We start from the raw sequence: 14,099 nt of genomic DNA on the forward strand, positions 1-14,099 counted from the left end.
ACTCAGTAACAGCACATCCAAGTCACTGGGCCAGGGGTAGTGGTATAAGTGCCAACAGTGTGCCTGGGCCCCTGACACCTGTTGTCAACCCGAGTGGAGTTCTAGACCTCAGTCTAGAACTTCCTGGGGAAGACTCAGCTGCTGTGGTTGAATCAATACAGGACCAGCAACACAAGGGCTCATTCATCTTCTTTCTCTGCTTTGCTTCCTTGTCTCCCTCTCTGTAAATCTGCCAGTCTAACACGTAAAAATTTAAGTAATAGAAAGTTTTATTAAATCTTTTAAGAAAAACACACCTTGAACATTTGGGAGAGGGACCATCCTAACCACCTGCCTTGAAAAACCCCAGGATGTTCTGTCCCAGACCCTTCCTGGGGTTTGTGGCCATTACCCCTCAGTCACCCTGCCCATGGGACAGAACTAGCAGCTGACACACAGGATCAGGAGATGACCTGTGCATGGTGCCTCAGGACATAAAGAGTCAGAGATAAAGACACACCTGGGCCCTCCTGGAGGGCAGATGTGGGATACAGATGTTTCCAAGGAGTGAGTGATCTTGTCTAAGCTCCTGCTGCCTGCAGGCCTGGGCTGTGTGCCTGGACTCAGCAGAGCCCCAGCTAGGGGAGATCCTGCCACATCCCAGCTCTGGCCCTTGGTGCCCCTCTCTGCCCACTGCTCCCTACTACACCTGGCCATAGGAATTATCCTGTGAGTCTCAACACAATCACCCTCCTCCAGGCAACCATCCAGGTCCGAAATCAGTCTGGGTCCCTTCTCTTGGCTTCCAGCAAAAGAAGCATCTGCCCTTCCCCTGTGCCAACCACAGTCCTCCCAGTCTCAGTCCACTCATCAGTCATTCAAAGCATCTGTGCTTGTCAAGGCTGTTTCAGGTCCTCCTTCTAAGTATTCCAGAAGTGAAGGCAACTTTATGGGGAAGGACCCAGAGCCCTCCTGCTCACCGCTATGTCCCCACAACACCCACCACAGGGCTGCAAGCCCAGGCTCAGGCTGCCAGCATTGTGGGGTCAGCAGGACATGCACTGGTTGGCCTCTGACATCTGATAGCCTGGGCTCTGAGAACTCAAAGCCACGTGAGACATCATTCTGACGCCAGTGTCTGATAAAGCCTAAGAATGGCATGCCTGTGAGCCTGAGGTGTTCTGGAATATTCTTGTATAGGCCAGCTGAAATTAGCTAGTAATATGGCTCAAGGGTCCAAGCTATAGCCTGTGACATGACATCCACAGTAAAACTAGTTTGAGTGCCGGCTGCTTCACTTCTCCCTAATCCCAGGCTGCAGGTCTGTGAGCTGTAAAATCCCCAGGGTCTCCCACACTTGTTCCCCTTATGCTTACTGTACAACATCTGTAAATGCCATGGCATGTGTGTCTCTGGCTTACCTGTTCTGTGTGAACTCATGCTCTCCTATGCATTCCTACCCTGGGGCGTGCTATCATCTGCTGACCTGTGTTGGGAATAGGCACAAAGCGGTTGGGTAACTTCGCTGAGACATCACTGCCAGCTCACTGAGTGACCCCAGCCTCATGGATTGCATTTTACCTTCCTCTTTCCTAGCATTAATTCGTTCCCATTGAGCTGCTTTTATGCCCATTTGCAGGTGAACACACTGGAGAGCAGCAGGTGGCACCCAGGTCTGTGGTCCTTGCTGACCCCAAACTGTGGGGGAAGAAGCAGAGGCAGAGGGAGAGTTGGTGACATCCAGGGAAAGGAGGTTGGGGGAAAGTGTGGTGGCTCAACAGACAGGTTTGCTCAGGCTCTGTTGCTGCAGCTGCTGACTTGGGGTGCCATGTAGATTCTGGACAATGGCTTCCCAGCTCAGACCCCAGTTTCTTTATCTGTTTAAGCAAGGAGATGCTTTCGGTCCTGCAGGTATAGTATATACTGGGCAGCATTAAGGAAGACAGATAGAAGGTGAAGAGATCTGCCATGTACTGGTCCACTAGTCATAGGGCTACAGAGGCAGGTGAGAGCCAGGCAGAAGCTGGGAGGCAGGAGCTTCGCCCAGACCTCCCTCATGTGGGGCAGGGCCCAAGATCTGGGTCAGTTTCTGGTGCTTTCCCAGAAACAAGCTGGGTTGGACGTGGACCATCAGGACTCAAGCAGGGCCCACTGTCAATGCTGGTACTTCCTGGGCAGCTTAATCAGGCTTATCACTGTACTGGCCTCAATAAATGATGTGTTTTTTAAACTTATTTTTTATTTTCTGTATGAAAAGTGTATTTACAGAGAGAAGAGATAGAAAAAAGTCTTCCATCTGTTGATTCACTCCCTACTGGGCCCCATTGCCTTCACTGTCGCACCCTCGGTCGTCATCTCCCAGGACTGCGCTGTGGGTGAGAAACCTGGTCCCAAGACCTGCCAGGCTCAATGGGAGGACCGAGACTCCAGCTCTTGAAAGTGGAGTTCCACAGAATCTGTGTTTTGTTTTTTAAATATTTATCTAAATGCACTCAACACATGCACAGCCACAGGAAGTGTGAGAGAGAGAGAGAGCAAAAGAGAGAGTTTCTATCCACTGTTGTTCCCCCAAACGCAGCTAGCTGTAGCAGGGCCTGGCCAGGTTCAAGGGAGGCACCCCAAAACACATCCTGGTCTCTGCATGAGTGACAGGAACTGATGCTGGAGCCACTGAACTTTGCCTTCTTAGGGCACATTAGCATGAAGCTGGATGAGAAGTGAGCAGCTAGGGTTCCCACTCGGATCTCTTACGGGATGCAGTAGTCCCCAGGGCAGCTGACAGACAGCTGTGCCTCAGTATCTCAAGTGGGGAAGCTGGGACATAATTCTGTGATACCCCTGGTTCAGGGCCACCTGAGGCCAGGGCAGGGCCAGAGCAGAGAAAGGAGCCAGCAAACAACTGCCTGAGGCCAGAGTGTGAAGTGAGTTGGTAGTTTTCATTGTGGGGAGGAGCAGCAGAAGGAGTTGGAGGAGGGCCAAATGGGTTGGGACAAAAGGCACAAAGTTCTGAAAGTTTTCCACTGCACCTGGGAGGCTCACTGCACTGGCCAGATAGGAGGCAGAGTTTGGGTTCTCTAACCTACTCTCCTCCTATACTTTTACCCCAGTGCTCCCATTCCAGATGGTCTCTGGGGGAAGGCTTTGTCTAGCCTCTTCCAGTCTTGCCCAGCTGACCCGTTGCAGATCATCTACCTGCTGGTACCACAGCTCGCCTATCTCCAGCTCAGTTTTCTTGTGGATCACTGAGACCTTTCCATCAGAGCCTCCCTATGCTGCCCTCCGGGTTACAGATGTTGCTGCTGTGGCTTCTACTGTGCATGGCCAAATTAGGGCTCTCTAGTCCCCAAAGCCAGGGTGACATCATGACTGGCCCGGTGCCTGAAGACATGCCCACCCTGTACCACGGTGCTCGTGATGGAGTGGGTAAGGAGCCCATCAGAGCATGGCCGGAAGGAATGTGTGAGGAGAGTGTAGAAGAGGAGATGGAGCGCGAGCCTGAGTATTATCCCACCAATGTCAGTCACGTGAAAATGGTGGACAGCAGCAGTGGTGAGCTGGGGGACCCGGGTGTGCCACTGTGCAGTGGACATGGGAGGAAACTGCTGACACAGGAATGCAGCAGGAGGAAGGGTCATCCCCAGGGGCACAGTGATACCTCTTAAAAGTTAGGTCTGGCGATGGTGAGCCAACTGGACAGAACCTGTGGGATCATGAAAGCAGTTGCCTCCTTCATGATGCTTGAGCACCAAGGTCACCGGGAGGGAGCGGCAGAGAGGGTTTCCCTGTTAGCATTGGCAGAGCCAGTGGGAGAAAGCTGACCTGGAATTTGTAGGAATTGGGAAATGGGAAGGTTGAATTAGCAGAGCTGGGTGAGGAATTCCAGCAAAATGCTATGAGTGGACACACCTCAGGACAGGAGGAACCTGCGGGATGGCAGGAGCAATGTGGAGAGAGGTGGTGGTCTGTGTTGACAACAAGAAATTAGGGGCAAAGCCAGTGGTTGTTCACATCTGGATGCAAAGGCAGAGCAGGAAGTCGAGGATCTCCTGGAAGGGGCTTTCAGAGACAGGGAACCTCCTTGGGAAAGTGGTGGTAGAAGGGGGCAAGGTGAGGTTGTGGGGCACACTGGCTGGCCTGTGAGCTGCAGGGTGGAAGTGGTCTGAGGAGGAGCTGTAGGGATAGCACTGGGCATGGTGCCTGTGGGAGGTCATGGCAAGAAAAGGGAACATCTAAGGTTGTGTCCCCACTGCTTGATTGCCATGTGTGAGGGGAGGAGCTGGTGCCTTCCCGAGGGAGAAGGAGGATCCCGCAGACCCCAAAGCTGCAGTTCCTACTATGTAGGCTGGGAAATTCCCAGTGTCGGGCCTTCTCTCCCTTCACATCTCTTTCCTTCTTCAGCCCCGAAAGTGTGGGGGTCGCAGGCAGAGCCTAGGGTGGATCCAGTCTTGGCCATCATGATGGTGTCCTGTCCTTCCCTGCTCACCCAGCTGTATAGGGTTTCCTGCTGGCCCAGCCCCAGCTGGGCACCAAGAAGGGTCCCAAGCTCTGGTGTGTCTGAGGAGTGTGTGGCCATCCTCCACGTGACACTTTCTATCTAGGGTGGTTGGCATGGGGGTCCATGACTCATCCCTGTGCCGTTTCCTGCTGTGGCCACAGGATGCCCCTTCTCCACCCACTGCTCCGTCTGCCCTTCCCTCCACCTTCACCTTAGTCTGTGGTAGCTGTTCCTGTTGCTCTGAGCCTCTCCCCTGAGCCACCTGCACTTCTCCCCAAAGACGTGTGGCTCCACAGCTGTGTCCATGTTTCATCTCATGTGAACCTAGCAATCATCCTGGTAAGGTGTGGCCTCCCTCCTGAGTGCCCAGGGATCTCCATGGGTACACTCCCCGCTCTCCTGTCCCTCCCTCCTCAATTCCTGTCCCTTTTCCCCAGTGTGGACTCAGCCCTTCTCTTGGTTGTTGTCAGGACTGGGGTTATTTTTATAGGTCGAGTCAGAGGAGCCATAGGAAGAGGTGTTTTCTGGTACATGAAGCCTAATTCAGCTTCCCCCTAAATGCATCTCCCACCCAGAATGACAGGGATTCTGTCTGGGTCAGAGAGGCCACAACACACTTCTGGATCTTAGGTTGTCCCCAGGCCGTTCCTATGCAGTGGGATACGCACTTGTGGCTGAAGTCCTGGGAGAAGTGAATCACACTGCATGCCCCCTGGGCAGGTGGAGTTGGGCCTCGGGCAGACAGAGTATTAGGAACTACTCTGCAGGGCAGGGGACACGCCACTGGGGGCACTACTCCCCCCAGATTCCCTCTGGGCCATCATTTATTTATGGCAGCCAGCAGCATCCAACCCTGCTAATTTCTGACACCTCTCTCTGCCCCTCCTTCTAGGAATTTATAAAAAATTTGAAAACAGGCAGGACAGTGTATACATGGTCTTCAACAAAGCGAAGTTCCGGGAAGCTGTGCCTGACCCATCATCATTGGTCCGTGCGGATCTGAAATTGCACCTGCTCAGGCAGAGTGCAGGGCAGATGGTGAATCTGTATGAGGTGAGTTGGGGCCTGAGCTGAGGCCAGGTGGGGAGGAAGGTGCTGTCCCAGGTCCTGAGAGACGGCCCAGGGAGGCTGGAGGAGCACAGAGCAGGTGAGCAGCACAGATGAATCTCCCTGCTGCGCTCCAGGAGCCCAGGCACTTGGGCCATCTTTTGCTGCTTTCCCAGGTGCAAGAGCAGAGAACTGGAACACAAATAGATCAGCTGGGACTTTACCCTGTGCCCAGTTGGGTGTGTGAGTCACAGGTCACAGCTTAACCCTCTGCACCACAACTTTAGCCCCACAATTTTCCTGGTAATCATTTATTTGAATGAAGGGGATAGATATAATACACTCCCCAACAAATGCCAGTAATGGCCAGGGTGAGCCAGGCCCAGGCAGGGAGCTGGGAGCTCAGGCCAGGTCTCCCATGGAGCTGACTGGGACCCAGCTACTGGAGACACTCCTTCTGCCTCACCGGGGAGGCCCTAGTAGGAAGCTGGAGTCAGGAGGCAGGGCCAAGTCTCCCACCCAGGCAGTCTGCTTTGGGCACAGGCATCTAGACCACTGAGTTATAGAACTGTCCACTGTGTGCTGCCTTGGACATCATGGATGGTGAGCATTTCCAGAAAGTTGTTTTGGATGCAACTGCTGTAGAAGCTGGAGTCTTCAGGCAGGTATCTGTGCTTCAGAAATGATGGAATTTATAGAAGGCCACTTGATCTAGAATCCATGTTGTCTGCAAACAGTGTTGAAGGAGAGTAGAGGATAAACCCTCCCAGGGAGAGAACTTGACCTAGTGAGTACTCTAAGTCTGAAGACGTCAGCTTCTCCATATAACCCCTGGAGTGTGGTGTCCAGCCCCTACTTTGCTGTTAGTTACCAGACTGGCTAAATTTAATTAATTAATTATAAATTTATTTAATTTTAGATGATATTAATGTTGTTGATCAGAGCTGGAAAAATCAAGGGTTGTGGAAAAGTGGGTGTGATTATTGTTTCAAATTTCCTGTTCTTCCTTGTCTGAGAGGGCTGGGGAGGAGTAAGTGGAGAAGCCATACCCAGGCTCCCCCTGCTACATCAAGACTAGCTAATTTTAGAAAGTGTTTTTTATTTTCCTTTTCAATCCATGTATTTGTATGCCTCTTCTTTTTCTTTTTTTTTTCCCCTTCTATTTTAGTTTTAATTTTATGGTACATTTCCATAGGCTCTGGGATTTTCCCTTACCCTCCCCAAATTCCCTCCCCCTAATTTATTTCCCCCATATTGTCACAATAGTATAGCCCTTCATAAGCAGTCCGTAAGTCCATCATTTTGCTATTGACGTGTGTCCTGACATTGCCAGTACAATAACAGTCAGTCCAGCATCCTACTGTCAAGATACACCCAACCATCTCATGGGGAGTCCATCTTTGATACGGAAGCAGAGATGCACATAATAGCATAATTTTTTTCCAAAGGGATTTGTGTTTTCTTTTTCATTTCTTCATTGACACATTGGGTGTTCAGTAGCATGCTATTTAGCTCCATAATGCTGGAAATTTTTTAAAACTTTATTTCTGTTGTTGGTTTTGTGTTACGAATTCTAATTTAAGGGAATGCATAGTAACTGTTTAATAGAGATGATCATTTCCAGATGTGAAGATACGAAGCAATAACAATCGCTTTTTTAAAATGATATTTATTTATTGAATGTGCAAACTGACAGAGATCCTCTATATGCTGGTTCATGCCCAGATGGCTCCAATGGCTTGGGCTGGGGCCAGGACCCAGCCTGCAGCAGGAGGCTGGCCTGTGTAGGAGCTGGAGGAAGGGACATGTGCTTGTTTGAGGCACAGGTAATTCTCAGGCATCTTGTCCCCCTGTTGTTTCTCCTGTAGAGATACGGCAAGAATTCCTGGCGCTTAATCAAAAACTGGTTGCTGATCCTAAGTGAATCACCAGAGTGGTTGTCCTTGGATGTCACCGGAGTGGTGTGTCAGTGGCTGAGAAGCAGAGGTAAAGATCATCATCTACCAGACACCTGCTTCTTCTGGAACCCCTACCTGCACCCCACCCCAGCGCATGCTGGTATCAGACACTCAGAGCTGGGGATGAGTGATGATCTATCAGTGGTGACTCCATTACCAGACCACCTGCTCTGCCCTGCCCTGCCCTGGGAGGGGGGATGAGAGGACAGCCACAGCATGACAGACACAGCCCAGTCCTTTCATGGACACAGTGCTCCTGGTCCATGGGGTGTGCAGAAAGGGAGGGGAGCACTCCTGTGTCCACGCAGTGATGACCCAGAGTGGGCAGGCAGGGCTGGGAAGAGGAGGCCAAAGCAAGTGTTTGACCCAGCCTGGAGTCAGGGAGGACTTGCTGGAGGAGGGCAGCTCTCAGTTGAGCTTTGAGAGATGAGTCAAAGCAGGAGGGACCAGATGGAGTACCCAGAGCATTGTGGGTAAGTGAGCAGCTGTGCAAAGGCCCTAGCCCAGGGAGAGCTGGCACTCTGGATCTGTCCAGGAAAGGATTGTGCCACGCCTCTGCCCAGCAGTGTCCCCAGTTCTCATTCCTCACCCTACTGATGCATTCGTGTCTGGCATCCACACACACACCCCTTGCATTCAGCTGTGTTGTGTGGCATGGGTGAGCAGGAGAGCCCTGGGTCTTGTCCTCATGGAGCCCACTTTAGTCCTGGACACTTCATGGGTCTTTCCACAGCCAGGAAAGTCAGGTGCCACCATGAATGAATGATGTTTTGTATGGGGAACTGAGGGCAAAGGGGTTGGTGTCACTCTGAAAGTGGCTGTGGAGGCACAGAGAAGGTACCCAGACCTATGCACGGTGGCTCCAGGAGGGCTAGTCGCAGGAAGTTGGCTGTGTAGACGCTCACAGGGTAATTCATAGCCAGGTGTAGACAGGGTATTAGGAAGCAGTGGATAGTGAGGGACACTGTGGTCCAGAGCCATCACATGGTCAGATTTATGTGTTTGGACACTGTTGAGTCAAAAATCATAGCCCAAGGCCGACAGGTAGGAGGAACTTAGAAAACATCACTCATCATTGGAGATCCTTCTTCTCTCACGTGCCCTGTTGAAAGGCCTGGGTGCAGCTTTTCCCTCTCTACTTCTGGCCACTGTTGGATCATGGGTGGGTCATGTCCTTTCTGTGTGTGTTGGCTACTAGCTCTGTAGGAGAGTCATGGTAGCTGAGGGTTAAATGGTGACAGCACACATGAAGGGCCTAGCACAGAGCATCTGGCACTGTGGATTCTGTTGTTTAGAGACAGATGGTGCGCTTAGGAGATGGTCCATCTGCTGGGTCTCCCCCAGTTGCCTCCTAACATGTTTGTTTCCTTGTTTATAATTGAAATGTTGTGGCCACAGTTGTTGCATAGTGGAATTGATCCTGGCTGCTCTGCTTACCCTACCAATGTACCTGGGAAGGCAGTGGATGATTGCATAAGTCCTTGGGCCACTGCACCCATGGGGGAGACTCACATGAAACTCTTGCCTCATAGTTTCAGACTGGCCCAGCTCATAACCAGTTCTGTCCATTGTGGTCATTTAGGGAATGAACCAGTAGATGGAAGATCTCTGTCTCCTCCTTGCCCTATCTCTCTGTAAGTCTACCTTTTAAATAAATATTTATTTTAGGAAGATTTACAAAGTGCTGTTAATTCCCAAAATGCCTGCCATGTCTGGGGCTGGGTCAGGCTGAATCCCAGAGCCTGGAATTCCATCAGGGCCCCAGCACGTGGCCATCTTGTGCTGTTTCTACAGGTCCATTAGCAGGAAGGTGGATTGGGAATGAAGCAACCAGTTCACCAGCATTCAGGCATGGTGGTTTAGGCTGCCTCCTGTGGTGCCTAAATCTTGCAAGGGCTCCTGTTCAATACCAGCTGCCCCACTCCAGACCCAGCTCCCTGCTGACATGTCTGGGAGAACAGCAGAACTGCTCCCAGCTGGGAAATCCTGAGGATGTTCCTGCTTCAGCCTGGCCTAGTCCTGGCCTTTGAGGCCATCTGGGGCGTAAATGCACAGTAGAAAGGTGTGTCTTCATTTTTCCCCCTTAAACTTTGTCTTTCAAATAAAACACAAATGGCTAATAGGGTATTTGTGTGTGTGTGTATGTGTGTGGTACATGTGCTTTACTGTAGTTAAAATAATAGTTAACAGCTTGATTAGCCAACAGATAATTAACAGTTTATCATAGCAGTCATTACGTTAGTACTTTATGGTGTCAGTCATTAATCTTCAATACAGCCTTTGGGGTCACCTGTTATATTACATTGAATTTGAGGCAAAGACAGGTCATGAATCCCATTCAGACTCAGACAGCAAAATTCATTTCTGGGAAGTGAGATTCTAGACCCTGAACCCCTCAAGGCTGTGCTGTGGGCTCTGTGAAAGGTTGCCGTGCTAGTAGTGAAGTACTAAACAGCTGGTAAGGACCAGAAGATTTCAGGGAAGTTCTTCGGTTTCTGGAGTGATGCAATTTCACCTGTTTTTAAAATTTAATCTGTATAATAGTAGATTGTACTGTTAAACTGTAGCTTCAGAAGGATCTAAAAAGTAAAAATATATACAACAGGACACTTGGAGATACCTTACAGATTAGTTTTCAAAATTAAGTACTACATTAACAAACACTTTAGAAAATAGAGAAGAAATACAATCTTTCTATTTGAATACTGTTTTTGTAGTTGAAATACTTGTCCGTATTTAGATACCTACATGTCTTGGGATTTTGCTTTGAGAAAGTTATCAAGTAAAACAAGTGCAATTCCATTGGAAAAACTCAAACAGTTCAAAAATACAAAAAGTAAAAGTCTGCTTTCTCATCTTCCCCTTTCCCCCAATCCCACTGGACTGAAAAGAAATCCCTGTGAATAGTTTTTTTTTTTTTAAAGGAAATGAATTAGATGGAACATGTTCAGCATCAAAGGTACTTGGTTCACCTGCTCCACAAAGCGTCCCCTACACACTGATTTTCTAGACAGAGAACTAGGGACAGTGGACAACAACAAAGTTAAGGATGTGTACCCGGGTGCTTCCCACTGTGGGCTGAGATCTGGAGAGAAATAAACAGCTACAGAGCCATGTCAGAGGTCACATGCTCTAGAGAAAACAGCGACGTCATGGCCAGTAAGAGGATTGCACCCTGGAGGGCCCCTGTGAGGAGGTGACATGGGAGCTGAGACCTGAAGGGGAAGTTGCGGGCATGGCATGGCAGAGAGCTGGAGTGTGTGTGGTGGTGAGGGGTGTCCCAGGCATGAGGAGTCCCCCTGGAGTGTGCTCCTTCCCTCCTCTTCCTTCAGGGGCCTGCTGAGCCTCACACTCACACTGGCCTTCCTCTCCTTGCCCCTACAGGGGAATTTGAGGTCTTTCGCCTCACAGCCGAGAAGTCTTGCTACACAGATAATGTTCTCCACGTTGAAATCAGTGGTGAGTACACAGCCCTGGCCCAGGCCTTGGCTTCAATGATCTGTGTGTGAACACATGTGTGCATGTACATTGGTGTGGAGCTGAAACTGCTCCATCCACCTGAGATTCCAACCCCATGCAGGGATCAACCCTATGGGCTATGTTGACCTTCTTGACAATGATGGGATAAGCGTTAACCAACCCCGCCTGCGCCTTGTGTCCTACCCACCGGACCAGCATAAACTCGTGGACAGCTCCCAGTACCCCTGAGTGTTCTATATCAACTGCTGCATCAGGTGAACATGCAAGCCCTTAAGTGTGAAACTGCTTGGGGCCGCCCTCTGTTAATCCTCTCTTCAGGATGCTGGGTGTGGGACTTGAGTAGCCAGCACAGTGGGTATGTAGGGGCTTGGCTGTCATAGAGTGGGTGTCGGGCATCATCAGAATATGGGGTGGGGAACCTGGAACTCCACATGACAAGGTGGCCTTGTCAGCTGAGGTCATTGTGAGTGCTGGGATTCCAGATCTCAGGAGTCTGTCTGTGACTGGCAGTGAGGCCATTGGGGAAGAGCAAGCTGCAGTGTGGGGAATCTAGAACTGGAAGATGGTGCTTTTCCACTGCACTGGCAGGTCAGAGGATGCAGAGCCGGCCGCCTGGCCTCCTGGGACAGTAGGCTCTGAATGGTGAGCCCCTGGGCTGAAAAGGTAGCACCTTGTGTCCCTGCCACACATACATCCTGAGGACAGAGATGTTAATGCTAACCCTGGGAATGCAGGCATCCCTGCTTGGCAGTTGGTATCTTGGCACCTGCCTCAGTGTGCCTATGGTGCTGCCACATGGCTCATTCACCACCACATCTTACTTCCTGTGCCTGTACCCCCAGAGAAAGAGGGGCTGATGGGGCTGAGGACCTTCTTCTCAGGGGCTCAGCACAGAGGCTGTTGCCAAGAGGCGGCCCTGAATCTCATCCTGGCGATGGATGCACCTTGCTCTTTCCCAGACTGTGCAGCAAGACCACAGGGAGGCAGCCTGCAACTCCAGATGCTGTTACACTGGAGCTAGGGACATTCCCTGCCCCCCTGCCCCCCCCCCCCACACAAAGGCCAGGCATTCAGAAACGTAACAGAGAGTTGGAATAAAAGGCCTGGGTTTTTAAGGTACAAAAAGACTGCTGAATTCTACACATATTTCTTTTTAATATGAATTTTCTGTGTATTATTGGAAAAGATCGCATCAAAAATTTTCTTTGTCCTAAATATTTATCTGTCTGTAGATACCAACTTTGTAGCATTACAGGTGAAGAGCCCTGACATCCCATATGGGATTTAGTCATGTCCTGGCTACTGCACTTCCCATCTAGTTCCCTGCTTATGGCCTGGGAACGCATCAGGGGATGGCCCATGTCCTGGGTCCATGCATTCATGTGGAAGCATGCAGAAGAATTTCTGGATTCTGGATCCAACCGGTTCAGCTCAGGTCACTGGGTCATTTGGACCATGAACCAGTAGATGGAAGATCTTTCTGTCTGTCCTTCTCTGTTACTCTGACTTACAACCAGGAGACAGGAGCCTCACCCAGGCCTCCCTCATGTGGGCCAGCGGCCCAAGTTCTGGGCCAGCGTCTGGTGATTTCCAAGGTAGCAAGCAGGGTTGGACGTGGAGCATTAGGACTCAAAATGGGTTCCCTGTTCCATGCTGTGATTCACGTGGTGACCTACCCGATTACATCACTGTACTGCCTCCAGTAAACAAAATTTTCTAAGATTTACTTATTCTTATTTGAAAGGCAGATTTTTCGGTGATATTAGCAGTGAAAAAGCACTTTGATCAGCTGGTTCACTTTCCAAATTTATGCAAAGGCCACAACAGCTGATCTGAAGCTGGGAGCCAGGAACTTCTTCCAGGTCTCCCACACGTGTGCAGTGACCCAAGCATTAGAGCCATTTTCCACTCAGGGATCAGAAGTGGAGCAGCCAAGACATCAACTAGTGCCCATGTAAGATGCTGGCTCTAGCAGGTGGAAGATTAGGCTGCAATGACACTGAAGTGGCCCCAAAACACGTTTTAAACCAGCATCCAACATTTATCTCTGACAGTCTTCCTGTAAGTCAGGGACATGTCCACAGCCTAGCTGGATGGCTGTGGCCCAGGGTCTCTCCTGAATTAGCAGTCAGGTGTCGGCCCAGGCTATAGGCACACAGAGACTAGATTAGGGGTGGAAGAGCTGCCCCCGCCCCACATGGGCCACTCACCCCTGGCTCTTCCCTGTGTGTGTCTCTCTGAGAGAGAGCTGGGATGAAATTTGAGTGCCTTACTACCTATCCTACAGAGGTTGCCAAGAATCTGTGTTTTTTTTAAATAAATATTCAATTATTCATGCAAAAAAAAGTGTAGGTGGGAGTGAGAAAGTGAGAGAGAAGGAGAGAGAGAGAGAGAGAGAGAGAGAGAGACAGATTGAGATTCCAATTATGGGTTCACTCTCCAAAAGCAGTTTGTCACAGGGCCTGGCCAGGTTCAAGGGAGGCACCCCAAAACACATCCTGGTTTCCACACGAGTGACAGCAAATGATGCTGGAGACACTGACCATTGCCTTCTCAGGGGCATTAGCAGGAATCTGAATGAGAAGCAGAGCAGCTCGGGTTCCCACCCAGATCTCATATGGGATGCAGTAGTACCCAGGGCATCTGACAGACAGCTGTTCCTCAGTGACTCAGGTCGGGAAAATGGGACATTGTTCTTGGGTACCTCTGGTTCAGGGCCACCTGTGGCCAGGGCAGGGCCAGAGCAGAGAAAGGAGCTGGCAAACAACTGCCTGAGGCCAGAGACTGAAGTGAGTGGCAGTTTTCATTGTGGGGAGGAGCAGGAAGAGCAGTTGGAGGAGGGCCAAATGGGTTGGGATAAAACATACAAAGCTGTGAAACTTACACTATACCTGGGGGGCTCACTATGCTGGTTAGAGCAGGCAGGGCTTGGGTATGCCAATCCTCCCTCCTCCTCCACGATGCTCTCTGTGGGGGACACTTTGCCTCACTCTCTTAGTCCTCACAGGTTCCCCTGTTTGAGACCAAGACCATCTACCTGCCGGTACCACAGCTCACCCATCCATATTGGTTTTCTTGTTGGTCCCTGAGACTTCTCCATCAGAGCCGCCCAGTGCTGCCCTCTGGTCTACAGATGCTGT

General features: G+C 50.6%; 1 protein-coding gene across 1 annotated transcript; it reads left to right on the forward strand.

Moving 5' to 3' along the window:
• The first annotated feature begins 3,180 nt into the window (after window positions 1-3,180).
• Window positions 3,181-11,187, forward strand: LOC131482154 (transforming growth factor beta-1 proprotein-like). The gene is made up of 5 exons (XM_058673927.1): window positions 3,181-3,528; window positions 5,367-5,527; window positions 7,390-7,507; window positions 10,864-10,938; window positions 11,060-11,187. Exons 1-5 carry the CDS (start codon window positions 3,249-3,251, stop codon window positions 11,185-11,187), a joined length of 762 nt encoding a protein of 253 aa, XP_058529910.1. The 5' UTR covers window positions 3,181-3,248.
• The last annotated feature ends 2,912 nt before the right edge of the window (window positions 11,188-14,099 follow it).

The sequence above is a fragment of the Ochotona princeps genome, chromosome 16 (genome assembly GCF_030435755.1).
Source record: "Ochotona princeps isolate mOchPri1 chromosome 16, mOchPri1.hap1, whole genome shotgun sequence".
NCBI lineage: Eukaryota > Metazoa > Chordata > Mammalia > Lagomorpha > Ochotonidae > Ochotona > Ochotona princeps.

Excerpts from the sequence above, each read along its gene's own strand:
- LOC131482154 (XM_058673927.1), top strand. The coding sequence starts at position 3,249 with ATGCTGCCCTCCGGGTTACAGATGTTGCTGCTGTGGCTTCTACTGTGC. Across the intron at positions 5,528-7,389 it reads AGATGGTGAATCTGTATGAG|AGATACGGCAAGAATTCCTG; the intron begins GTGAGTTGGGGC and ends TTTCTCCTGTAG. Across the intron at positions 7,508-10,863 it reads TCAGTGGCTGAGAAGCAGAG|GGGAATTTGAGGTCTTTCGC; the intron begins GTAAAGATCATC and ends TTGCCCCTACAG.